The sequence below is a fragment of the Pteronotus mesoamericanus genome, unplaced genomic scaffold (assembly GCF_021234165.1).
Source record: "Pteronotus mesoamericanus isolate MK-2021 breed Mesoamerican mustached bat unplaced genomic scaffold, CSHL_Meso_final contig_90, whole genome shotgun sequence".
Lineage (NCBI taxonomy): Eukaryota > Metazoa > Chordata > Mammalia > Chiroptera > Mormoopidae > Pteronotus > Pteronotus mesoamericanus.
Genome location: NW_026555277.1, coordinates 12,944,448 through 12,972,372, shown reverse-complemented (window position 1 = coordinate 12,972,372; position 27,925 = coordinate 12,944,448). Strand labels below are relative to the sequence as shown.

Below are 27,925 nucleotides of genomic sequence, written 5' to 3'. Positions count from 1 at the left end.
TGAAGGAACTGACACAATTTTTTTTTTCGATTTTTAAAAGTCATAATGAGGGACAAAGTGAAGAAATAGCCATTGAAATATTATAGGGATCAGGGGAGAAGCTCCACAGAGTCAAGAGAAGAAAAACAGAACATCTTTTTATTAATGATTTCCCCTGATCCCCACCTCCATACCTCTGACCTCTGCATTCATCTTTCATTTGGTCCAAATCAGATTTGCTTAATACTAATATTTAAGTCTTCAGACACCATATTCCATGCAAATCTCCGATCTCAAACTAGTAACTTCATATTTTAGAAAATGTAGGCCTAAAATCAATTTTACAATTTTCTTAACACTCCTATAACTGATTTTTTTCCCCATAGGCTTAATAATGTAGAGACTCATCTTTTTGGGTTTCACCACAAATTAATTCTCTTCAGTACCATCTGATTAAAGCACATTCAGGATACACTACTATCCTTCGTAGGTCTAATCATTTTTAGGTTGTTCTTTAGCAAAGAGATATGTCCCTGTTGTCATTTTATTCAATGTCATCTCTGCAATGTCATCTCTTTTATCTTTCTTTACTACTTACAAATTCCCTTAACAAGCAAGATTAATAAGTGGTCTCTCGCTTTACCAATTACCAGTTCATTTCAGTCCCTTTACCACAAACTTCTTTCCCTTAAAATTAAGTTGGCTATCTTCACTTAAAAATAAAAATATAACATCACCTAAAACATAAAATATAAATATTATTTCAATATACTTTTTAAATTTTCGCATTTGAATCCCCAGACTGTCACTTGTTAATTTCACAGATTAAGGCGGGCCACTGTGTCCTTTTGAGTCTCTTGTTACTCATTTTGCTAAATGAGTTTAACAATGGCAACTACATCACATGACTGTTTTGAGAATAAAAGAAGGAAAACATGGAAATCACCACAGGGACTGGTAACATGATAAGGATTTAAATGGTAGCAGTGGTCATTATTTTTACACGGAAGCATTTATGTAGTTGACTTCAATTACCAGGATAGATCGCAGATCTTCTATGGAGCCCTCGAAATGATAATTAATCCAAACTGAGATACACTATAAAAATAAAATACCAACTGGATTTTGAAAACTTTATGAAAAACTAAGAAGGTAAAATAGTTAATAAATTTTTATATGCTTATATGTTGAAATGATAACATTTTAGATATAGTGGATTAAATAAAATACATTAAAATTAATTTCACTTAATTTTTTAATGAGACTACTAGAAAAAAACATTAATTACATATGTAGCTTGGATTTGTGGCACATATGACATTGCTAATGCACAGCACTGCTGTACATAATGATAATCTGAAAATCATGATTGGGTTTAGTTTTACTCAGTTCTTTCATAACCTTTCTATTCAGGTGAAAGGTCACTCATAATGAAATTTTATTATTCTTATATACACATATAAAATATTTTGAACCCCTTTATTATTATAAGGTATATAGAAGGTTATCTCTTAGGATTATAGATTTTAAATGACTGATCAAAAAGTTATAATTTGAAATTCTTTTGATATCATCAAATACTCTCCTTATGTAGCCTATGAAAATGATATTTAAGATTCACTTGAGCATCAAATATTTAGGTACCTAACTAATTGTGGGCAAGTGCCTGGTAATAAGTGGGGAAACTTAGTCAATTTTGCTACACAGCATGCAGGTTACCAGAAGTAATAACTTGTGGTTAAAATGTGGTCCCAGAGAAGGCTAGGCAAGTAAAATAGGTTGTCTAAAAGCTATGTGCAGATACAGGGCTGTTCTCTGACTACAATCCTGCCTCTCAGTGTGACCTTGAGAACCTGGCTAGGATGAGACCCCAGTCCCCAGTCATGTGATTAACTAATTGTGAAGAAAAAAGGCTTGTATAACTAAATTCACAAAAAAACTCATAAAGAGGGCCTCTGTAAATTGAGGTGATCTCCAATTAGCTCTAGTTCAAAACAAAATGCTACTATGTGGCTTATTTATTTATTTATTTATTTATTTTTAAATTAGTTAATTTATTTTTCCAAATACAGTTGTCTCTGCCTTCCCCCCACCACTTTCCCTTGCCCTCTCCCCCTCTCCCTCCCTCAATCCTTCCCCTTTGGTTTTGTCCATGAGTCCTTTCTATATGTTCCTTGACTTGCCCTTGAGTGTAGACAGACACCTAATTTGTACATTTATATATGCCATAATTTTTTAAGGGATGATTTCAAATATTAGTCTACATATAGATCACAAAGAGAATCAAGAGGCTGCTCAAATGTTCATGAGAGAAGAGACACACAGGACTAGATCCGCCATCTCCCAGGTCAGCGGAGGGGCCTCGCTCTCTGGCCAAGCAGTGCTCGACGTTTGTGCACATTTGGGCTCTCTGGTCTTCTCTTTGTTTCTCTTTCTTAGACACATTCAAATTCAGAGGAACTGAAAATTGAAGTGCATTTCCCTTAAAGTCTCTGTCACACAATTTCAACCTAACTTTTTAGTTGCCTTTTGAAAACTTCCCAACAAAATTTTGAAAAACTCTCGTAAGTAGCCTTACTATGAGGTCATTCTTGGTGCCTAAACTTTCTCCCACTATGAGCTCCTAGGTTTTCCTTGCCATTGCTTTGACCCTTGGTGACAGCTTTTCTTTATTGTCATTATTATGTAGTCATACGCCTACTATTTTGTGCTTTTCTTGATAGAGCTCTTTCATACTTTACACTTTAACCCCTGTGTTTGAATATATTTGTGTGTGTACTTTTTTTAAATAAAAATTGAAGCTCAGATCCCTCTCCTGATGTCCTAGACATCTTCATTCAAATGTCACACTGGTATTTCACACCCAACACATTCAATATATTGCTCATCTCTGTACCCTTCAAATCTATTTCTCCCCCTGAGGTAAACAGCACCATTGTGCTTCTACTTTTCCAACTCAGAAACTAGGGTATCCTCCTTACATATCCCTCTTCCTTACTACCTACCTACAATCAGTCAACAGTTCAGTATATTCTACCTTTTAAACATCTTTGGAATCTAACCACATCTCTCTACTTCCAGACCCACTGCCATAGCATAACTCACCATGATCTTTTCTAGGATTTGCTGAAGCCATTTCTACTCCCAGTCTGGCATCCCTCCAAACTAACCTCATTCAAGCCCAAGCAATTTTGCAAATCTTATCACGTCACTCCCAATACAACTTTCATGGGTCTTTGTTTCCCTTGGTATGATTTCAAATTCCTTGAGTTAGACAAACAAAGCCCTAACACCTGACTCTACTCATCACTCTGGTTTTATTTCTTGCTATGTCTTGCTCTCATTCTACTTCTGGAGCCTGTGCTCCAGACACATTGAACATGCAACCCCCTAAAGGTAACCATTTGTATTTATTCTCTCTCTCTTCTGTTTTCTTATATCTCTGACTCTCCTTTGTCCTCTCCCCCATGGCTGTCTGTCTCTCTTTCTCTTTCTCTCTCTTCCCCTCTAGGATTTTATTGGTGTCTTCCCTCTGCTTAGAATACACTTTCTATCTTACTCTTCTACCTTTCCATCTTCATCAAATTTACTTCCATTTATCACTTCTGACTCGGCTTAGATGTCACGTCTACCCGCATATATTTCCTCACCCCAAGGCGAAGTTAGGTTCACCTCCCATTGTTTCTATAGCATTTTATTTTTACATTTATAACAAGAATTATAATGTTTTATTCTTAATTTTGTGTTTGCTTCCTCAGTGTAAGCTAATTTCCTTAGTACAGGGACTGTGTCTTATTCAATATTATGTTCTAAGCACCCAGGATGGCACACTGGAAGTAGTAAATAAATCAATGAACTCACTATTAGCAAAGTGGCCACATGTACTAGGCACTGCAATCCCTTAAATCTGAGATTATCTGACCAGTGAATACTGCAAAATATTGCAGAAAGAGCATAGAAAGGAAAGGGGCAGAGCCTATGCTCTACTTGAACTTTCCAAATGGACTCAATTTTCATTTTGGAAATGAAATAATCTGTACATTCTATTCTGTTAAAGTCCATCCTATAGTCTAATTCTGTAGACATTTGCTTAAACTTCTCCAAGGATACAAAGTGACATTGCCAAGAGTCCCAGAATAAATTATGTTCGCTGGGCCAGAATGGTAATGAAAACATGAGTATGTTGCTTCATACTTATTTTTTGTTCCTCTGGTACTATTCACCAAGTGATTTCTCCAGGGTTCTTAAGAGAAAAAACAAAGCAAAACACCTTCCATCTTCAAATGATAACAATTTACTCCATTGGCCTTGACAGAATCAAGTTAAAATTTAGGTTTTAAAATGTGTATGTTCTTCCATAACTATATCTTCTAAATACTCTGTTTAATATTATTCAATAAAATGATCAAGGCTATTTTTCATGCTGAGACTCCCATGTCAGCTTACTCTGGTTATAGTAAAATACCAGAAGGCCTTGCTGTGTTATAAATTAGGCATTACTACATGTAAATCAGACCTGCTTTGTACATTGTAATAAAGAGGGTGGGATAAGTCATTCACTCTTACTGTCATTCAGACGGCCAGCGATGTAGCTGTCCTTGTTTCTGCAAATTAGGTTTATTATGGAGTTCTGCCATAATAGCCGGAAAAATGGGATGCATTCAGATCTCATAGACCAAAACAAATTTAGAAGCTAAAGCTCTTTTCTCTTCCCAGACTATTGCATTTGTCATTTACACAGTTTCAAATAGTGAAAATAAGTCTTACTTAAAAATAAGAAAAGTAAGAAGAGTCTTTGTGTCAGAGAAATACAAGGGTTATTTATAACTCAGGCTCCAGAGAACTAAAGAACAAACAGCAGATAAACAGAAACGACAGTCCACAGATTTAAGATGTAACAAGTGAATAAACTGTATTAGTTGTACTTGAACCCTGTGCTGGTGTAGGTGACACTCACTGTCCAGTAGCAGGTGGACAGACTGCCACTGCTGAGATGTGACGGCTTCAATGTGCTGGGTTTCCATGGGGCACTAGCGCGGCCCACAGCTGCTTGTGTGGAAACATAGATGCGGTGACTAATAACTGTAGCTGGGTTATGCACACATTGGAGACGTGGCTGGCAAGGCCGACTGGTGTTAATGAGCCACACGCTCACAGAAAGGAAAACACATACACTTCATTATCTTGGTCACTTTTGCAAGCTAGTTTCCTTGAACTGGGCTCATTTGCCATGTTTTCTGAGTCTGATACAGGAGTCTAACATAACTAACCCAAGCATACTGTAACATACTTCATCTGCAAAAAATCATTGACAGCTTAAAATGATGGAACAATATGTAAGTAAATTTATATATACCCCAAAGCCACACACAATATTGAAAATATTTTTTAGGCATACTATAATTTAAATAGATAATATTATATGTCCATTTTAGAGTTTCTATTAAGAGATGTTATTGTGTAGAGCTCACCTTCATTTCCAAAGAATGAGACAATGACTCACTGCATGTCTCAAAGACCCAAGAAATCTACTAGAATTCTTGCTTATAAAGTAATGTTGTCCCTTTAGCCATTCCTGAAGCAGAGTTGTCCGCATGCTCATTATGTGATCAAGTGATCATAGATCTTAGCTATAATCAGAATTGTCAAAACATTGAAGAGAAAGCACAAGACTCTGGTAGCCTGCGAAATGCACCAGTGTTACAGTACAGCCAAACTACCATTTGTTAGGATGACTGAAAAGCAATTTGGCTAAGAGTTTGGAAAAACGTGAGTCATTTGCTGTCCCAGTTTTTTCCCCCCCCTTGGCTGTTATCAAATGATAGTAATATATATGCATGTTATAATCTGATGCAAATAAATAACTAAACAAACAAAACAGTGAAGGCAGGCATGGTGGGGAGACAAAGAACAGACTGTCTGAAGGCCAAAGTATCAGGTGACTTACATTGTCCAAGTAAGACAGGGAGTATATGATGGCAGGCGTAACTACAGCAACCATCCCTGAAGACTGGGGAAACTTGTCGGGTCACAGCCAAAAATTCCAAAGAGCTGTACATGTCTCATTCCTAAGGGCAGACAACATGAGGTTGGATTTTATTGTATGTATATCACTTCACAATGGATAGGGTTGGAACTGTGGGAGAATCTTGGAGATGCCCTTATTCTATAGAATCAACAGGAAAGAGGTAAGTTAATACTGGGGTTAGCGTCCAAGGAGAGTAAGCATAATGCCCAGGCTGCTCACTGAATTTGGAAGATATAATACAATGACAAACATTTGGATACCATGTCCAGAGCTTCCAGTGTTAATAACTTATTACTCATGATGAATCAGCTCAAGGTTTTTAAATAAAAAGGAATCAGAAAACAAACTATGAAAACTGGAGGTTACATTTTGCAGTAAGAAAAGGAATGAGTAGGGGGATACAGATAGAGTGTTTTAGAAATGGGCAAAGAATTTCATCAATTACAAAGAAAATTTGGTGAATAATGTAAATTCCATACTTATTTAAATCAAGTGTAAAAAGGAGTCTTTAAAAGATCTAGTTACAATAATCTATCCATTTCTTAAAGTTTCTGTAGAAAAACTTTACTTCAGGGTTATTTTTGCCCAACTACCTAATGTATTTCTCATTCATCCTGAATGTGTAAAGGAGTTAATTCTTTTGGGAAATTCTGCTTAAAAATTAGAATAAACAAAACATTACTCATCAGGTATGTCTCTGAAACATAATCCTCCCCTCAGCACTTTATAATACAGGGTCTGGCAGAAGTAACAGCAGCTTGAGTGTGGTTGGTAGGGTAATAATATGGGTGTAATAATTTATAGTTTTCATTTGAACATTTCACCTAAAATGGCATATAGTGTGCTTGAGTGTGATGTTGTAATGTTATAGAACTACATGCTTAGGATTTTGTGATAAAAGATTTTGTAGTAAAAATGGGGTGTTATTTGTGCCAGATCTTGTATTTGCTGTCTTAGTCTGCTTGGGTTACTATAACAAAACACCACATGCTACGTAGCGTATATAAAACAGAAATTTATTTCTCACAGTTCTGGAGGCTGGAAGTCCAAGATCAAGATGCCAGCACGGTCACGCTCTGGTGAAGGCCCTCTTCCTGGTTCATAGCTGGTGTCTTCTCTCTGTCACAAAGCGGAAGGGACTAGGGAGCTCTGTGGGATGTTTTATAAGAGCATTAATCCCATTCCTGAGGGTTCCACTCTCATGACTATTCAGCCCCAACGTCCCCACCTCCTAAGGTCATCAAATTGGCAGTAAGATATCAAGACATGAATTTGGGGGGTGGGGTACATTCAGACTAAAGATTTATATTAATGGGGCATAGCAATTAAATGCTCAAGAAGCATCTTTAGAAAATAAAACACTAGAATAAGTATATCCAGAATTAGATACTAGTTCTAGCTTTTTCACTTATTTGTGATGGTTATGAACAAAATCATAACCAATCTGTTTCCTTATCAATAAAATAAAGCATCGGATGTCCCACACATCCATGAGAATTTTGAGAGTGAATTAGATAAAGCCAGTAACAATGGTGCTGATCTGTAAAGTACCTGTAAGAAAAGGCATAGTTAAAACTCACATATATATTCTGGTTGCATTAAATTACTTATAGTGAAAGAGGTTGTACTTCAGATTATTTCATCCAAGTTGTAACAGGGTGAAGAACAGATGGCAAAAATAGGTTGTGTCGAGAAGGGAGAGGGGAGAATAAAAAAGTTGATGTGGACGCAGATGAGGAGGTGCTGAGAAAGAAATGTAGATGACTTACACGACAAAATGAGAAAAAAAAACAGGAAAAGAAAAAAAAATAGGGAAGAAAAGGCCGCTCACTCCTTAGGCTTGGATATTTCACTTCCAAAATATGCACCCATTTTTCCTTCTCTAAAAGCCAATCCCCTAGGTTCCCCGTCCCTACTTTGAACAGGGAATGTTGGAGTTGGGAACTCCTCCATCATTTAAGAAAGCTCTGTTGGCCATAGCCTTTTTATGTTTTTAAATCCACCAACCAGAACCAATATGTGGACCCAGGGCATTGACACACCATTGACTTTATTCCCATTTTCTCTTAAATTCTCCTACTTCCCCATCAAGGTGTTTCCAGAAGCACACCCAGTGGAGACAGCTGATTCGGGTCCCAGTCGCCATCAGTTGAAGCAGCAGGACAACAGTGAATGACTCAAGTCACAAGCTCCCCTAAGGCCAGTAGAGCCCAACTCACACCCCCTTACCTTCCTTCCTTTTTACCTTCGGTTCTCCCTGGAACACTTAAAAATCTTGCTTCTTTGCATATATTCCAGTTGGTCAGATGATCAGGTTCATACAGCTCTTTTAAGGGTTTCTAGAACAAACAACTCAACACCAATATGGGCAGTATCTTTTTTACTGTTTTGAGGGAGGCAGTTGGTCTGATTCAGGAATACTCTGGGGTTATGGAACAGTAGTAAGGACAGAAAGAAAAAAGTGGACATTTCTTTTTCTCAGGCTGAGCATATTTTTTATGTTCCAGCGTCTCCCCCTACTTTGGCCAATTTTTTTATGGGATTATGGACACTTACTCTTCTTTGACGGTTCCTCTACATCTGCCTGTTAGGCTTGTTTACGGAAGAGCCTCCTTCAGTTTTTGTGTCCAGTCAGAGAAAAGCAGCAAAATTCAATTTCACCATTTGTATCCTAATAGGGACCTCTAGTGAGAAGTTAAAAACAATCACATCGGGAATTGTTAGCAGGGCTATTAACAAAACATGAGGTTTTGTTGGGAGTTTAATGGGTCCATTTTAGAAACCCTTATAGTAAGAGGTAGAGTTGCCAAAATTGTAAATGAACTGCCTCCACCGGGTGACTCACACCCCAAGAACCACCCTTTGGCTTGAATTTGTTGATAGAAGTCTCATGATCATATCAAGATTTCAATTAGTTATCATTTCTCTGACCCTGATGTAATAGAAAAATTAAAAATATGTGGCATTTTTTTAAAAACTTTTTCATTTTGCTCTTGTCAATACTATAAACCAAGAAAATTTGATATTTCTAGGAGATCTTGATGGAATCCATCATAAATACTATCCCCCCATAATGTTAGTATTTTGAATTAAAGATAGTCAAGGAAGTAAAATTTATTTGAATTTGGAGTATTTTTCATTTTGTGTGGCTTGTGGAAGTGAAATTAGAAATGTAAGATCCATGAGATTCTGTGGCTACTTACTGATAAAGAAAAATTCTAATAGCTCTCTCAAGTGTGACAGTGGACTTGAAATTGGCATGGATAAACAGATAGCTAAAGGTAAAGAAAGTGAGTTTGCAAATCGTAAGTGCCTTTTTGCATTCTGGTTATGAAGATATTTGTAGCAGAGCAAACTTCTCGTGTCAAACCAAACTTCATTTGTAAAATCTGAGGACAACAGGATGGCCCACACAGCTGCAGTAGAACGCGAAGCAGAACAGGTGTCCACACTTCTGCTGTTGTGATCGAACAATCTCTACAGCTTTAACTTTAATTTAATCTTGGTCTGACTCCTAAGAAATGCTGGCTTCTAATATGGCTAGTGGACATTACTGGGACCGCTTGTGTAAATCACTGTGTACTTTGGAGCAAGTCACAGCTCTTCTTCCCTCTGGTCTCACTTCTTTCTTCTGTAAATAGGGGATAGGCTCTTAAATATAGGCCTCTTGGTTTTGTTGTAGCGGTAAAATAAGATTTCGGAAGAGAAAAGAGTTGTCATCCTTAACAAGTCATGGAACACTTGGTTCTCTGCTCTGGCGGGCTGCGCACTCAGGCTGGGGGATACTGAGACCACCCGTGTCCCCTGTCCCCGGGCCAGCAAGTGTGACACGCGCGCACACACGATGGCAAGAATGGAAATAAGTTTAACCTTCTGCCTTTGCAAGATGCTTGTGTACAGAATGTTCACCAGAAAGTTTTTATAGCAAACTTTTATGTCAGAAGTTTATTTTATTGGTAAAATATTAAATAATATACAGAATTAAAAACTGCACTTACACTTCTGAGAAGAAATAAATCTTGGACAAATTATATGCTTGTTCCTGAGATTCCCTAAATTATTTCCAGTAGCTGTGCACTCAGACAGTACAAACCTTTATAATATAATCCTTTCACAAAGTATTACAAAGTTTCTGCAGCTTTTTAGTGGTACACACATACACACACTCACACATGCATATACAACACTCATACACGTATACACAGCACTCACACACATGCACAGAACATGTATGTGTGTGCATTAAAAACAAAGAAAATACAAGTCCCATAATTTAGTCTGCAGTGATATTGGAGGTCTCCAAACTGGTACAGAGCAGAGTGACTTGCCACACAGCTGCAAAGACTGTTTCAGTATTTCCATAGTAAACCTCATTTTCTGAGGTATGGTATTTGAGCCTTAAAAAAAACCTACATTACACTGAGCAAACCTGACATACAAGGTCTGGAATTTCAATTTTACATATATATTTATATATATATTTCTTTTTAAAACAATAGTTTTTATTTTCCCAAATTATTAGTTTGAAAAAAAATATGAGGTTTACTGGTTTGACCTATTTTTTATTTTTATTTTTTGCTTCTAAAACTCAAAATATCCTAGAAACTGTCAAGCAATTAGTTTTTAAAGTAGTCTAATTACCTTTGGTATTGTTAAAGGAAAAAAATCTAAAATGGCCAAGACATATACTGTACAAATGCAGTAACTGCCTTTAAGAGAAATGCCAAAGAAATGTTATCTTTTAACAAAATATGTATTTACATTACAGCAGTTTTACTACAGGGACACAGGTATTTAAAAAAAAAAGAAAACTAACAAACTGCATATAAATATGTATGATATGAAAAATACTTCTTACTTAAATTTGTATGAAAACAGGAGTGCTCCAAATATTTCTTAAACATTTTCTCCAGTAAGTGATAGATAAGTGTTTAAAATTGAGCAAGTGCTTTGTTTTTGTTTTAAAGTTCATTTTCAAAAGGAAAGAACTGAATAAAAAATACCACATTCTTAATGTAAAGCATTGGGCAAGGGCCTAAGAAAAAAAATCAGTCTTTAAGAATTTCAACTTCAGGACACACTTCTCAGGCAAAAGATTACTAATTTTAATGAAAATTCAGGCTAAATGAAGGTACTGTGAGATTAGATCAGCAATTTCCACATTCTCTGATTTTTTGACTGTGGAGTGTTTTTCTATTTGCTTTTTTTGTCCTTTAACTAACATAGCATGATTCTCAAGGGTTTCCTTTTTCACTAACTAAAGAAAGAATAGGTCAAAAACCAAAACAAAATAACCATAGTTTTTAAGACTTCAAGGAAAGTATTGCACTTGTACAGAAAATAAAGAAAAATACTTTTTCAACTAAATAGAAGCAACTGTTCTGGAATTGCAAATAACACATGGTCTAAAAGGTCCAACTAGTAAGAGCAAATATGGAGCCTAAAGGGCCCGTCTAAACCTGGAATAGTATTATAGCAATGTTAAAGCATTTTCTCCCAGCTGGGAGACAGTTAAGACTTTTCACTTTACATTTTTAACATCTTCCTAAATACTTGCAAAAATTGTTTAATCTCTCATTATATACACTTTAGGAGGAAAACCAAATCAGAACACAAAATTCAACAAAAAAGGAAGGCAGACATACAATATTATGATGTCACATAATCTCTGAAGTCACATTTTAGGTACCCAATATTTGAAAGTGGAAGTAATACAAAGGTTTTATACCTTACCATTTTTAATCCAACTACTTTTTTTTTAAATATAAAACTACACTTGAGTATAAAAATATGTCAGCAGATTATACAGCCAACAAAAATCACACACACAAAATTAAGACTTAAGGGACCCATGAATTCAAAATAAGAGTTGACCTAATCTTCAAACTAGTAGGGGGAAAAGAGAGGCAGGGAAGTCCAAAGATAATGATGGAAGAGATATGGACAGAGAGGAGAAAAGAAGTGGAGAGGGTAGACAAAATATAAGAGATAACAAAGAGAACTTTTCTACACGGAAGGGGAAATGATTTATGTTGAAAGGCTGAGAGTGCTTGACAGTCAATTTTTTTTTTTATCACAGTTTCAGGAATTGAACTACTTAAAAAATAAACATAAAAGAATAAAACAACAAAAACAAAACCCAGAGTCCTTCCCTTATTACAGTGTACTCAATTTTTAAAATTCATTTCCAGTAAATTAAGTAGAATCCTGGTAAGTGCATAGTAGGGGATTCAGTGACCTCCACTCATCCTAGAAACTTTTCTTACTGTGTGTCACTTGAGGTAATTTGAAGGGCCCAATTAACTGCAAACTGGCTTATCTGTACCTGTATGAAGTTATATGCTATACTTTATGTGGTTTAGCAGAGGGCCTCTACATTTTATATTTTATTCACAATAAAAAGGACATCTTAGAAAACTAGTCAATCACATACCATTCTCTGTATGGGATAAAGGTTAATTCACAAAAAATCTATACAGAAAATATACAAATGCAATATTATGGGAGGAAAACCCCATAAACAGAATTAAGAATTTACTTCTAAGAGTGCATGTGAAAAATATCCACAAACTTACAGTACAGCAAAACTAAAAAGCTCGAAATAGAATGTTACATAAAAATTTTATGGAAATCTCAAAATTTTAGGTTTCTGCAATAAATGTAAAAATTTTAAGGTGTCATTATTTGGCCTAGCAATACACTATGATAGAAAGAAACACTAGCATATCACAGCTTCTTGGTCATATGACATTTGCTTCGTATAACAAGCAGCTTATTAATATTACTTTTTTAAAAAAGCTGTCACACCCTAACACATTCATTGCAAGTAATACACAGCCATGGCAGGAAACGTTTGAGATTATGCTTTGGAGAACAGCAGTGTGATATGACTGTTCAGTTTTGTTTTGTTCAAGGTGAATTAATTACCTGCTTCTTTACATTACCCCATAGAACATTAACAGATTAGAGGACAGAGGTTCTAAGACTAGTACAATGCTAGCTGTTAGGTGAAGTTCCAAAACAATACTTTATTGAGCAAAAGCCCCACTGATAAAGCCTTGCATGATAGATTTTAGAGCTTATTTTTCCTTAAAACAGAACACATAACATAATGCAATCCACAGCTAAAATTCCCATCTACCTCATATTTCACCTGCACAATCTTGTAACAGTATTCAGAAATACTACCTAATGAAAAAGATATCAAATTCTTGTTTCGAAATTTCCTTTTATTTTACACAGGTGAGCTGAAAGTCTCTGTATTGGAAATTCTTCTAACAGTGTTGCCCTAAAAACATGAAGATAAATTATATAGTACTTAATTTTAAGTGAATTTTAAAAATACATAATAAAAGTGTTCTAGAGCTACAAAAGCTAATCAACACTCTCTCAATGCATTTTAAAAAGGCACCAATAAAAGGAAATTTCTGAAGTATTTAATACATTAAATTCAGGATCTTAAGACCAGTGATTATATATTTTTAATTAATTTGCAGAAACTGAAGGTTTAAAAACATTTCTAAGCTCACTTTCATATATACAAACTACAATTTCACTGCCACTCTTTTATTCTTGTGCATTCGGGGAATTTCTGTTTTAGAATAGTCTTCGTAAGATAGTACTTTCTAAAATAATACATAAAATATAACTAAAGATGATCACAAATGTAACGTTCATTTTTGTAAAATGAACAACTTAAAGTTTAAAAACAACATAGCCAGTATCTCATAATCTAAGTTCTGTCTTGAAACTAAGGGCATACAGTGTTTTGTTTGTATTTTTGCAGGCTTTTCTTTTTCTACCTTAAGGAATCATTTTGGAGATCCAATAAATTAACATTGAAAAATAGACCAATGTTCATCAAAATACCTTCACTGATGTAAATTTTGTCAAACATTTATATAAACTATCATAAAGACTTCACGGAGGTATTGTGAGCATACAACTGAGACGCAAAACATTATCAAGCTTACTACAATATTCTTGTCTTTCTCCATTTGTCAACAAGTAACAGTTAATTTTTTTTCTGTATCTTCTAAGAATAATTTGTTCCTTTCACTTTGGAGGTTATATCAAATCAGGGTAAAATATCTACTTTTTTCATTGTGTGTTGCTAGTAGTCCTAAGGACACACTAGTGACTTCTTTGATATCTCTTAATATAATCTGGTATAAAGTAAGCCTATTAAACTGCTCAGGTATTAACGGTTGTTAACCCTCTGTATATTCTTGCAACACATCTGATCACTCTAATTGCTTCTTTTCATGAATTTTCTTTAAAAGAATGTATGTGCTTGTAAGTATATAGGAAAGAAACTCCCTACTTTGAAGCCAACTCTAAGTCCTGGTCTCTCATTCTCCCATTTTGTCCCTCAGAAAATCTTCAACGGAATGTTTCAACAACTTGAAATTTCTTCCAGCCTGCTTATTGGTCACTTCCACTGTTTTAAAAGCCAGATTAGAATGGCTTTTTAAGTGATCAACCACTGTTAGAAGAAGGCCACATACTTCTCCAAGAGCTGGAGATAAAATTCTGGGCAAAATGAGGGCAAAGAAATATGATGAAGTTCTGAATTTTTGCCAAAATGGAGAACACATAGACTAACCCATTTTCTTGTCCCTCAAATACTCTGTATTGTGAAATCTCACCTGAATAAACTGGGCATAAAACTTGATTTATTTGGTGTCTGATCCTCACTTATTTTTAGGTGCTATCATGTTGCCTATTTCCTTTTGTGAAGAGGTATGTGAACACAGCCATTCCGATTTTCCCAGAAAATACCGTGTTCACAAAAATTCTTCCTGATATACACAGTGGAACTGACCTTGTTCTCATTTGTCCCTGTCACACCCTGAGCCATCTTTACCTCTTTCTGTCCCCTATATCATGAGGCTAAGAGAGTACACGCATCTATTTGTAGCAAATGCACTCTCATAAGTAACGAAGTCCCTTTGATAAAATAGATTCCTAAAAAGATGAAATCAGAAAAGGAGAGTGCTTGAGTGCTGTCTTCATGGGGTACTACACAACTCTTTAAATCCACCAAAATTCAGTTTTATCCCAGGGCAGGTACAAAATTGTTTACATAGTGAAAAAAAATTTTAAGCAGGAAGAAAATTCATAGATAATGCCAGCAGAGGTTCACACATGGCCAAGTTATGAACATATTGACTGCCGTCCAAATGTTTCTTTAAATTACAGCAAAACGCATAATCACTAACTTATTCAACTACCACCAACAGGAAAAAAAAGTAAAATTTCAGATACTTATGAGTGGTCAGGGTGAGTGGGGAGAGGAAGTCTCAAAGACATGCTTCATTTTGAATAAATTCTATGTTCACAATGTACCAATGTACCAAAGCATGCAGGAAAAAAAAAGACAGTTGACATTCTAATTAAAACATTTCACATCTCTCTTTTGGTGCTTCTCTTAGATTTAAAGAAACAGTTTGGATAGTTCTCCAAAAATTATTACAACAGGGGCTAGTAAAAGAGAGCTGAGTTATAACCATTTTTGTTTAGCTCTGCTTGTGCCGGTGCTTAGATGTTGCTTAAATAAGCAGATGGTCAACTAGAAAATGAGAGAAGAGCAGTTTAAGACCAGAGTTGCTTATCTGTCCACAGTTCTCTAGTCTTGCTAATTCTCACATTATTCTGCATTAAGAGAAACATAGTCTCAGCATCCTATTTAGTCATTTTTTAGAGCAGCTGCCAGTTACTGCTACAAGAATTTCAGCATTCATAAATGGGTCTCAGCCAATCCAGCCACGGTCAGCGTGGCCCTCCCTACGAAGCAGCAGCGAGCTCTGCCTCCAGGTATGTCCCGCCAAATGACCCAAATCAAAGTCACTAGTTGCTTCCTTCTAACGCTGTTGGACTGCAAAGAACAAATAGAGCACCCATATAAATGAAATTATAATGTGCGCATGGACTATGGTAACATGGATTGATTAAAAGAAGAGACATTTTGTACTATGGGATTGAGATCCGTTTCCAATAAGGGTTTATAAACAGTTGAATGTTTTGGAGCCAGAAAAATTTGCAGGGCACAGCCAACTTGGAGGTTCAGTCACATTTTCAACTCCAAGGATGGTAAAAGTAAGCTTTGTTGTTGTTTTTTAAAATTTGTTGTCTCTATAGTCCAATGTAAAGGCAACAAAGTTTCCTCTCCTTGCACCTAAAGCGGTAGATGTTATTATTGAAGAAATACTAGGACAAATAGCCCTAGTTCCATAACCTCATGAGGTTCAAGTTACACATTCAGATCAAATTAGCAACTGTGTGGAGGAGAGCTGGAAAGAAAGAGCTTCTAGTGAGGTATGTAGGACCTTCTGCTGGAAGAGTAAAAGATGAATGGGCCATGGACAGAACACTGGGTGGTCACAGCTTGAAAAACACAAGGGAAAAGAGAAATATACCAGGAAAGGGATTTCTGAGTGGGTTTTTTCCCCCTACTGTTAGCCTAATTATATTTTTCTGCTGACTAGTTAACACTGATTAAATGCTGATAAAGTGACAATCGTAAGCATACTTTTAGACACAATTATGTATACTATGCGGCCATCACATTACAATGGTAAAAGAAAACATCCCAAACAAATTTATGAAGAGTAGAGGTCCCGTCTGGAAACTACTGACTGCCTGTTAGCCACTCTTAGACCATATGTTATTCTGAAAACTAGTTAAAAATACTATTCATTAAAGGTGTTAAAAGTAAGGCTGCCAGGGTGTCTATAAAATGCCAGTCATCAAAACTATGGAAAAACAGTGCTTAAGTTTAGAAAAATAAGATCATAGGACCTCAGATGTATTGTAGGTGTCCTTAACTACCTGTAGTTTAAAAGTTTTGCTCTATGGTACAGTGTATAACATACCGTATTATAAATTCCAGAGGGGAAGTAAACATAGAACCCACAACAACCACCCATCCAAGGAGTTATCACTGAAAATAACAATGTGTTTCTGCTCCATAATCTCTAGAGAAAAAAAGAAAAAACTGTTTACGTTTTAAAACAAATTCTTCTTTGAAGTGTTAAATTACTTATCCCATTTTAAACTGAGAAAGTCCTACCCAGAAAACTAAACTTTCCTGCCTTCAATCATAATTCTGAGCATCAGTGGTAAATCAGAATCTTTTAGGTGAACCTATATGAATCAAGTGATTTGTTTTTCAAAGCACGATATGCCTTATACCTATGCATGGCAGAAATGAACTGCTCTCAAAATTCCCACAAAATAAACCAGCTAAGTTATCAAGAAACAATATCCCCTGTCCCTGTCCCTTCTCTCTTCTGTTTCTTCCTAATTGTAATTAGGCAGAGCGAAGACACCGTGTCCACAAAATAAGAATTCATGACAGTAATAATATTTTTCTTTTTTAAAAAAGGTATGTCAACATCGTAGGGAAGGTGGGACTGTAAGTGCAGTATTTCTTCATGTGCAGTTTGTTACTTCATAGGGGTCCCCTTTGGAATGAAAAGGCCTAGTGGAATGTGTGCTCCCCTCGAACAATGTGTGATGAAAACTCATAACGGTCCTGGCTTCTGTAGCCACAGATGTTGCATTCCAGTGGGTCCCGGTAGCCATGGCAACCCATGTGAATGGTGTACATGACATGGTCTAGGAAAAGGACTCGGCAGTGCTCACACTTAAAGGCCCTAATCTGTTCTCCTTCTCCATTGAAGACTTTGTAGATGTCCTTCAGAGAGCCCTTAGGAGCCTTGGTGGTATCCAAAGCCTTGACATCCTCCTTCATATAAGCTGGGCTTTGTTTCCTCTTGGGATTTAAGGCAGGGTTTCCTTGGTAGGACTGGTGGTCATCATGGCTGCTTTCTGAGTCAGTAGAATCCAGGCAGCTATTGCTGGGAGAGGCCTCTCTTTCCTGGGGTCGACTCTTTGGTCTGATGAGAGAGATGGGGCCATCCATGTTGTTTTCATGACTATCGGAGGTTTCCCTGCTAATGGGTCTTTCTATCCTATTTGGATGATAGACCTGAGAATAAGCTGAGCTTATAACTGGGGCCACCTCAGCGATTGTGCTTGGCGGGTGCTGCATCAGAGGGTGAAGGGCCTCAGCTCCAAGGTAGGTGATTGCATTGTTGATGGCTTGGTCCATCATGTGAGACTGCATCAGCTCAGCCTCCTTCTCATATGTTAAGTTCATATCAAAGTGAATGTCTGGGTAGCTGAATCGCATGAGCTTTTCCCCTGAAAGAGAGAGGGGAAGAAAAGGAAGAAGGGGGGAAAAGATACAACAGAATCAGTGGCTGGATTAAAAATACAAAAGTACAAAGCTAACTAATCAAATCCCTTTTCCATAATATGGTATATCTTATTCCTTAGATCAAGGATTTAGGCCCTTTAATTCTGCCGAGACTCACAAACACTCTAAACCTGCGAAGAGGATTAGTAATACAAATTTCACAAGCCATTTGTAGTTGTTCTAGTACCAGAGTGAAAATGCACCCAGCCTGAAAAGTATGATGGAGAGTGTGTTAGCTTATTTTTATTCACTGTGAAAATTTCCGCTTGTCTAGAGCTCAGTAATTATGAGAAAGAAAAAATACCAGGTGAAAATAAGTCAGGGACTGTGAAAATAAGTCAGCAACCATAGGAGAAAGAACAAATACCACATGAAAATAACTCAGAGACTATGCTTGCTTTTGCGTATTTTTAACATCAGTGACCAAGTCATATAACCAGAATTTGTGATCTGGTTATAAAAATCTGTCATCTCACTTTTGTGTAGGGTTAATTTGGTTGACTTTGTTGCTCTATTAAGAAAACAATTACAGAATCAACATATGTCATTCTGCAGAGTTAAAAAAAAGTCCCAATTAAAATACTGTTGAACTATCTGATAAACTGAATAAAATTTGGGGCTATTTAAAAATAGAAGTTAACTTCCAAAAGATTTATAGATTGGAAAATATTTTGTTTTTGTTGTTTTGCATCTCAAAAGAAATCATTACTCATGTTTTTGTTACCCCTTTTTTATTCAGACATGTATGAAATGATTCTGCTATGATCCATTGTCCATCTTCTATACTTTTTCTTGATTGAAGTATGCAGTTTTCTCTTTAATATTTACTGCAGTTAATTTAATTTTACTTCACTATAATATCTAAGCATTAACTCTAAAGAGTTTGGTGCACAGAATATGAGAAGTAATTTTTTCTCCTTCAAAACATTACTGAATTTGGACAGACTATCTGATCTTTTTAAATCTCTGCCACTAATATAATGTGGTCTCCTACTAATTACCTAATTACTCTAATAGGTAAATTTTACAGATAAATGCTTGTTAAAAATATCTGTGGACTTCTTATAAATGTTTAGCATGTTGTAGATGGATACCTAACTTGCCATGTTGATAGAACATAGCAATCCACTACTTGGAAGTGCATTCTGGAAAAGCACTTCCAAGTAGCTAGTATTATCTCAGGTTTGAAGTAAGGTCCCCAAAGTGCGGTCAGGGCAATGATCAGAGCAATGAAAATAGAAGGAAAAATGAGGTATTATCTCATGGTATCCACGTTAAGACATTGCAATGTCAAAAGTTTAAAAGTTAAGCTACACAAACTTCACATTCTCAGAGTCTACAGTTTAGAGTGAGTGAAAGTAATTTAGGGATCATTTATAATACAGCGTGATATGAGCTATGCGATCATATAAGAGGAATTCATATCTCAAACTGGGGAGTAAAATAAGACTTCTCGAAAGAAGTGGCATCAGAGATGTGAATGTGATGGCAAATACAAGCCAAAGTAAAGGAATGTGGAGGAGGAGTAGAAGGTGGGAGGCTGGGGTCAACAGGTGTGAAAACAGATGGGAAAGGTGGAGCCATACAATCTAGGCCTCATTTGACAGCAAAGAAATTTGAATTTTATCCCGAAGGCAGTAAGTGTTGAAAGGATTAAATAGGGAAATGACTTGACCAGACAGTTATTTAGCAAGATGGTTTAGGAAGCTGGTGCTATAGATCCCATGGTGGCCTCAACTAGTAGAGTGGCAGTGGAAATGGAGAAAATTCGATGAAACAGCAAAACACTTTGAAAACATAGGGCCTGGTGATTATCTAGAGATAGAGAATAAGAAAGAGAAGGAAGTTAATCATGACACCTACGTTTCAGGCCCAGGAAACTTAGTGGACATCAATGAGATAGAAAACATGATGAATATAGGTCAGGATAGGCTAAGAGTAATAGTCATGTACAGTAGGTACAGAGGTACAGTCTCAAACTCATGTGAGAGAGAACTCATCTTGAGACGTAAAAATGAGAGTCACTGGTTTATGGAGAGTAACCTCTGAAGCCATGGGAATACATGATATCACCCATGATAGGGAAAGTGTAAAGAAGAGAAATTGAACAGTAGAAACTGAAACACCAAGATTTTTACGTCTGCCCATAGACCAGTGCAAGTGGGGTTCCTGCACTGAGTCCCACATTTTCAGTGCCCTGAGCTTTGCTCCTCATGGAATAAGGAATGTGCAGGGCCAAGGGAAAGTGCCTATCCCAAGCTCACTCCCTAGACCACACACTAGACCCGAGACTTCCTTGCCCAAATGACTCCGAATTTGCTCCCAGGCTGAGCAGTGGGTTAGCGGTCCTCTTCCTACCAACTGTGCCACTGGCATGCGTGCTTTTCAGCTGAGGAATGGCCCACACTCCACTCTTTATGCACCGCATGTGGGCACAGTGTGAAAAGAACTTGGATGTGCTGGCCAAGATGTGTACACGTGTATGTCTGGGGCTGAAGCTGGACAGAACTTAGAGCTCAAGTATGTGTCTAAGAGAGGGACCGGGCCCCACCCAGGCGAGGAGGTGGTGCTGCGCGCGCTGCCACGGTCGGGTGTGGAACTCCAAGGAACCTGATAATTCCCCATTTATTAGCACTCAGTCTTCTAAGTTAGAAGGGTAGAACATAACAGTTTCTCACCTTGAGGTATATTAAAACATTCAGGCATATGAATGGAGGCCTTCATTAGTATTTTGCCTCCATTTGCGTAGCTATTAGGGGTAACTACATAAAGAATACTAAATGGAGCAGTCAGAGAAGGTGGAAGAAATGCAAAAAAGGTCAATGCCATAGAAACCAAGGCAAGGGAGTACTTCAAAAGGAATTAATCAATAGTGGCAAATGCTCTATAGGACTTGTGTACTATAGCCAAAAAACAATCCACTGGACTTAAGCACTGTGGAAGCGAGTCATGTTAATGAGAATGACTTCAGAGGATCATAGGGAAGAAAGCCAGGGTAGGAGTAGAAAGAAATTATAGAAAGCAAGCATAGAGAATTCTTTAAAGAGCGCCATCTGTGGAGAGAAGGAGAAAGTAGATGGTCTCTGGAAGGAGACTTGGGGTCTGAGGAAAGATTTTTTTTTTTTTTTTAACAATGAGAGTTTATCACATTAAATGCTAAAAAAAAAAAAAAAAATTGCCGATGGAGGTGAGAAGTTGAAATGTAAGTAAGAAAGAGGAAAAATAATAGTGTAAGATATTTGGGGGGTTGGGATAGGAGAATTTCAGAGCACAATCAGAAGAATTAAGCTTAATCAGAAAGAGAGATACTCTCTCTTTAAAACAAGGAGAAAAGAAGAAAGCATTCAGATGATTGCATATAGTGCTATGGGATTAGTGGTATTATATTAAAATCACTTGGACTGACTTTATTCCCTGTGACTCTAGATATAATATCATCAATGAGTGAGATACCATATTTACAAAGAGTAGAGAAAAGTTGAAATGGCCACAGTGGTGAGTAGGAGAGGCGGCTATTTAGGAATAAATCAAAGAAGGTCTGTTACATAGCATGGGTGGGACAATGGATATTTGAGAACAGTTATTCATTTATTTATAGTGATGCCAAATTATAACTAAGTGAGATTTTCTTCAAAAGTCCTAGTCACTACGTAGATGCGGATAAGAGGCTCAGTTGGCTTCACTAGAGAATGCGGTTTCACCAGAAGGTGACAGAAGGACAACAAATCAGGAGAGACAAAAATATTGGCAGAAGAAAAGAAAAAGTGGTGAGCCATGGAACTGAAACTGGATAAGAAAAGAGGAGACAAATGGACAGGTAGAAAGCTCAAGGGTCATTGGCTGGGAGAGCTTAATAAGCTCACGGAAGAGTATTTAACTGAGGGACATAGAAAAAAATAATTTATAGTAACTGTGGAATAATAAAATGTGTTTCATTTCATACATAGAAAGAGTTATTATTCAATTGTTGTATAATATATTACTACTAGGGCAGAATCTAAGTAAAAAAAAAAACCCCATCTAATTCCTAATAAAAATCTAATGTCATTACTTTAGAATCAAAATGTAAATTTAAAAATCTGTCCCTCTTTTCTAAGAAATGTAATAAAATCAAATTGAGAGTAGCACCTCTAAGTCATAAAAAAATGTGAAAATGTTTTAAAAAGCAGAACTAAGTAAATTCAGGAGACAGAAAATACAATAATGAATTTCACATTTTCCCAATTACACGAGTGTCTAGTTGAGATACAGGCATTTAATGGACATCTATCAAATCAATCAATTTTAAAAATCGATGAACTGGCACTCTTAAAAAGTTATTTATAAAAAGAAAGAAAGAGAGAGAAAGAAACATTACTGAGGGCCCATGGCTGGCCTTTGAGGGGTGGCCTTCAAGGAGCTTTTCACTGAACCCCTGTAAACGGCGGCCCCCAGGGCTACCATCAGCCAGAATTCAATCAGCTGTGTCAGCTGACCCCTCCAGTGTCTCTTAGAGTGATATTTTGGTCATCTGTTAGTTCTTCAATTCTAGATTGAAAGGAAACCTTCTCTGACTGTTTTTTGGAATAATAGAATTTTATTGCCCTTTCCTCCCTGAAATAATGAAAGACTTTCTCCCAGTTATTATTCAACTCCCATAAGATGTTCCACAATGACTTTTACAATAGAATGTGAGAATCTATTTAAATATTTTTATTTCTTCTAACTTCTACCCTATATAAAGCTTATAAAAATAGATATTACACATGCAATTAATGATAATTCTTTATATCAACTCCATTATTCACACTCTTTTTAAAACTTAGTTTTGTATCCTCAGAGATACTTTATGACTTAACACTATGCAGAATGATGCCAACCATGAGCACAATGAAGACTATCCGAGGGCTTGGAAATGAAAAAGGAAAGTCTAATAGATCATATTTAATCTTTTCAGTGCAAAAGATGAGATACAGAACCAATATGAAATATCTTGAATGTAGGTTGCTGCATTATTTTTCTAATGCACAATTTAAAAGAGATTTCTGTTCACCCTAGATCAAATACTAAAAACATTAACATCATGTAAAGAAAACAGTTTAAAAACTAGGTTCTAATGCATATTTAAAGACACAATCCAAAACTGGCTAACAGACTACCCTATCTCCCTTAAGGGTTATTATATTTTTAATAAATCAACATTTTATTTTTACATGTTATTTCACTTTATACCACTTCCTTTTGAGACAGAAACTTACTACCATCAATCTCTCCTTTATTTCTCTTTCTCAAGCTCATGCCTGTGTGTGCATGTGTGTATGGTATACATGAAGTGGCAAAAAGTAGAAAAGAATAATGAAGAAAAGAGATTGACATTCATTTCATGAACTGAAATACACCGTATATATTTCTAATACGTGGGAACATGTCTTTGCCCATTAAAATCATCTTTTTAAAGAAATAAAAGCATTCGTAATGCTTACCCACAAACTTTTGTGGAGTGGAGCTTTTACGTTTTCCCATATTCCCCGTGAGCTTCTCTATGACAGCAGGTCTCTCAAAAGGCACCAGAGAAATATTGTTGTCCATAATAGGCTCTTGTTCCTTACAATCTTCTATAGGAGGTACTATATAAAACCATACAAAAAATGCAATCTGATAATTTCTTCAACATTTTAAAGATACAAAGCTGGACTTGCCATCTCAATATGTGTTAGACAAACATAAGCTAGTATGCTTGAATAAAAGCAAGTAGACAGATAACCTCCAGTGTTCAAGTACCTGGTAATTTTATTCTGACACACAAGAGGATTTGTTTTTATCTGAGCTTCTCTCAGATCAATGACATAAACTGTTGCCACTATTGGTGGCAAACATGTTCATCTTGTTTCTCATCTTATTCCTCTGAAAGTGTTTTTGACATTGACTAAAATCAATACTACTTTAAGACTGCACTATTCTCAAGGTTCTTGGAGTTTATTTTTGTAAAACAGTTTAAGTAAGTCGACTAGTTTTGGAGGAAAGCTTCAACAGACACATGGAATAACAACAGAGTATTTAACCAGAGGTTTTTTTTTTTTTTTCACCCATGTATTTTCTTGTAACAGACTTTCTATTTGATGAGCTGAGTGAACTGGTATCCCTATTGGCAGCAGCTAAATACCTGCGCAAAGCAGACTTCGTGAAGAAGATCCAGTTCTGAACACGCACAGTAAACTATGGCAGCTCTATGGCTGTGATTTATTTAAGAAGAGCTCTTCTGCAGGATAAAAGCATCTATTTCCAAACTGGCATATTTTCTCACTAGGCTGCTCTAATTCATTTGACATACACTTTCTATTGCTGCTCGCTCTTCATCCCATTTGTTTAAGCTGCTACTGGCTGGTACACTAGCGCTTAGGTTAGATGCTGGCATTCATAGGGTAGACAAAGAACTTATAAAATTTCTTTTTGAATAAAAATACTGTCACAGAACATTTAGCTAAGGACAGAGTAACATCTGAGACAGACTGGGATCAGTGGATTAAAACCAGTGTTCATAGGAAAGGCCCTAACTTATTGCTTCTTGATTATGGCTGTTGTCTCCAGTGGTAACTGTGTCAATACTGCTTGAAAACTGAAAGGTTTCATATCTTAGGATAGCTTTATTTGTTCAACATGCACTGAAAAATGATTTATTCTCCTCCTTAAATTTGTAAAGGATAGTTCCATTGTGCGAAACACAATGCACTCTCATCTATAAGGGTGGATGCTAAAATAAAGTGAAAAAGCAAGAGATGAAAGTTAAGCAAATCCAGTGCACAATTCAAATGACCTACTTAATAAGCAATATACGTTCCAGATTTTTAAAAAAATGAAAAGTAGCATCAGAAAATTGTTTTCCTAAATTGGACATGTTTACAGAGATTGACATTCAATCTAAGTTTGAGTTAACCTAATGTAGTCTAGTAGATATGCCAGAAAAATTTAATCTTAAATCTCTGTTTTATAACAGATCTGGTTATGAACGACAAGGGATTCTGCAATTGCTGGGTGTTAATTTGGCAAAAATTCCAAGAATGAGATTCAGAAACAAGGAAACACTTAGCTTATTTTCTATACTGATATATAATAGCATTATCAAGTAGAAAAGTCTGACCCCCTACATTTTGTAAAGCATTATGTCCTATCTTACAAACTAAAATTAAAAAAAGAAAAAAACAACTTAAAAAGTAAAGAAAAGAAAGGAAGACCATAGAATCAAGTAAGGGGGGGGGCAGAGGAAGAAACAGCAGTGGTGATGTGGCAGGGAACGATGTAATTACATAGATTATTTTCAAAATCTTAATTTTTATTTTGGGTGGTGGCTTTGCGGGCACTTCTTAAGCTATTAAAAAAGTAATTATAGACCAAACAACTATAGACCAAAGATGAAAATATGTCACGGACCGAGATCCAAAATGAAAGAAGAAAAAAAAGTTTGTTGTTGTAAATTTTGCTAAAAAACAGCAAAACTGGTTAACAGGGTTTGCCCCCAAATTGAATATACTAATTAGTTTTGAAATGAGTAGTCTAAAACTTAGCAGTTTTGCTCTATGTCTCACCTTGAATTTTCATATTTGCACACATTTAACATTCAAAACGAAACCTGGGTGTGGGAACTGTCCCACACCACATCCACCTCAATTCAGATGATTTGTCCCAAGTTCAATGAAGCTCATGTGAACAGAAAATAATGACTTCGGCAGAGCTCTGGTCTAAATTCTTCTTTAGAACAATCCTTTACATATCCAATATTAATCTTGTTTCTACCATACTGACAATAATAACAACAAAAATAACAACAGCTGGCATGTGTGTTAAGTACTGTTTTAAGGATTTGCATTTAATGCTTCAACACCTCCCCGCCCCCCCCCCCCCCGGAGATAGGTACAATTACCATCTCCATTTTACAGATGGGAAAACAAAGACACGGAGATGTTATTTCCTCAGGGTTTACACCCAGTTAGTGTGGAATATATGGTTGAACCCAGGTGACCGGGCTCTTAGCTGCTATGCTATAGCATTCTTTGTAGACATAATTTGAATTTTGACTTTATATAAACAAGTTTGACATATTTTTTAAGTTCTGCCATGGGGAAAATATCTGATACACTTTCTCAATTACTATATTAAGAAATATTAAGAAATCTGAATATTTTGCTTTCATGAATCTGGGTACAACTCATCAAAATATTTCTGAATAAACAGGGGTGGTAGGCAAAAGTAGGTTTATAGTTGTTTGTATGGAAAATAGTAAGAATAAATAATAAAACAAGAATAAACTCTGTGCTTTGCTTACTCACAACTGTAAACCTACTTTTGCCCACTGCTATATATTGTTAGAAACATAAAACAAGCTCTCTCGTTAAATCAATGATGTTCACTCCCACAGTGAGACATTCAACCAGGCTAAGAAAATACCAACATGCTAACTTCATTTGTTGGAGCAACTTTCATAACCAAATATATTCCTTGAAGTTATTTTTGAAGTTATTACCAGGAAAAATAGATTTATACTTGCATTATTTCATTATCTCATCACGCTGATAAATCATAAAGACAGAACCATAGTGTTCCCAACACAGAGAGACCCAGATTGGGTCATACGGCCCTCCCATGGCCAGAGAGGGCAGGGCGCCTAGACGGACAGCCTCGCCATGGCTTCACGAGCCAGGAGACGCTTCTCTAAAGGGAAATGAAAGTCTTGTTATCACAAGAAGAAAGAAGGTATGCAAGGCAGCAAAAACAACAGATGTCTTCTATATTGTCACACATTTTCTCCATGTGGCTGAATCTAAAAGAAACTTTTCAGATATCTTAGTTATTTCCTTGAGAACATTGGACAGTGCTGACACTTACTTTGGCTTCTGTAAAATCACTCTTTCCATTTTCAAGCCTTCTGCTCTTACTCATCTTCATGGTTCTTTTTTTGTTGTTGTTGTTGTTTTTCCTTCCCGGTATATTCTTGGCCTTCTAGATGTCTCACTCTATACTTACCCATATAACTTTACAAAGCCTGTTACTACACACTACTGTCTATATTATTATGGTTCCCACTGTTTTATATCCTCCACATCCCTCTCTCGAGAGCTTGATTTTATACACACACACACACACACACACACACGTGTGTGTGTGTATCTATATGTGAATAATATGATATATATTCAACTTTTTAGTTTCACTTGGCTGACTTGGCTAACTCTCACAGATACTTAGAGAATAATGTGTTCAAAAACTGAAATCTCTATTTCCCTCTGCAAACTTTCTCCTATTTCTCTAATTTCCATTCTCAGTGAATAGCATTACCACCTACCTGTTCATTCATGCTAGGTAATCGTTGCAGATCCTAGATTTCTTCCTGTCACCCAGTCTCCGGCCGCTCCTGTTCTTTATCACCTCTCCTTAGGCATACATGGAGTTACCAAGTGTTTTAAATTCTAAATCTACAGTTGCTCCCAATTGTCTAACTTTTCTGCATCTTGCAGGCCACTAGGCCCAACTCAATCAATCAGTAGATTGTTGCAATGGTCTACCTGCCTCTATCTTGATTCTTTTGATCTATTTCCCACATTTCTAGCAATAAAATGTAATGTAGTAATGTTTTTTAGGATAAGTTGCAAATCCTTCACTTAGCACAGTAAGCCCTCAATGCT

At 36.3% G+C, this 27,925-nt stretch overlaps 1 protein-coding gene across 2 annotated transcripts in view; it reads right to left on the bottom strand.

Annotated features, from left to right (window-relative positions):
- Positions 1-17,083: 17,083 nt before the first annotated feature.
- IKZF2 (IKAROS family zinc finger 2) overlaps positions 17,084-27,925 on the bottom strand; it is a 138,233-nt gene continuing 127,391 nt past the window's right edge. For both annotated transcript variants that reach the window (XM_054585690.1, XM_054585689.1), the window contains 2 exons: positions 23,732-23,875; positions 17,084-18,214 (listed from right to left, as the gene is read on the bottom strand). In XM_054585690.1, coding sequence (XP_054441665.1) covers positions 17,490-18,214; positions 23,732-23,875 — 869 coding nt within the window. In that variant the 3' untranslated portion in view covers positions 17,084-17,489. The remainder of the gene's footprint in view (positions 18,215-23,731; positions 23,876-27,925) is intronic.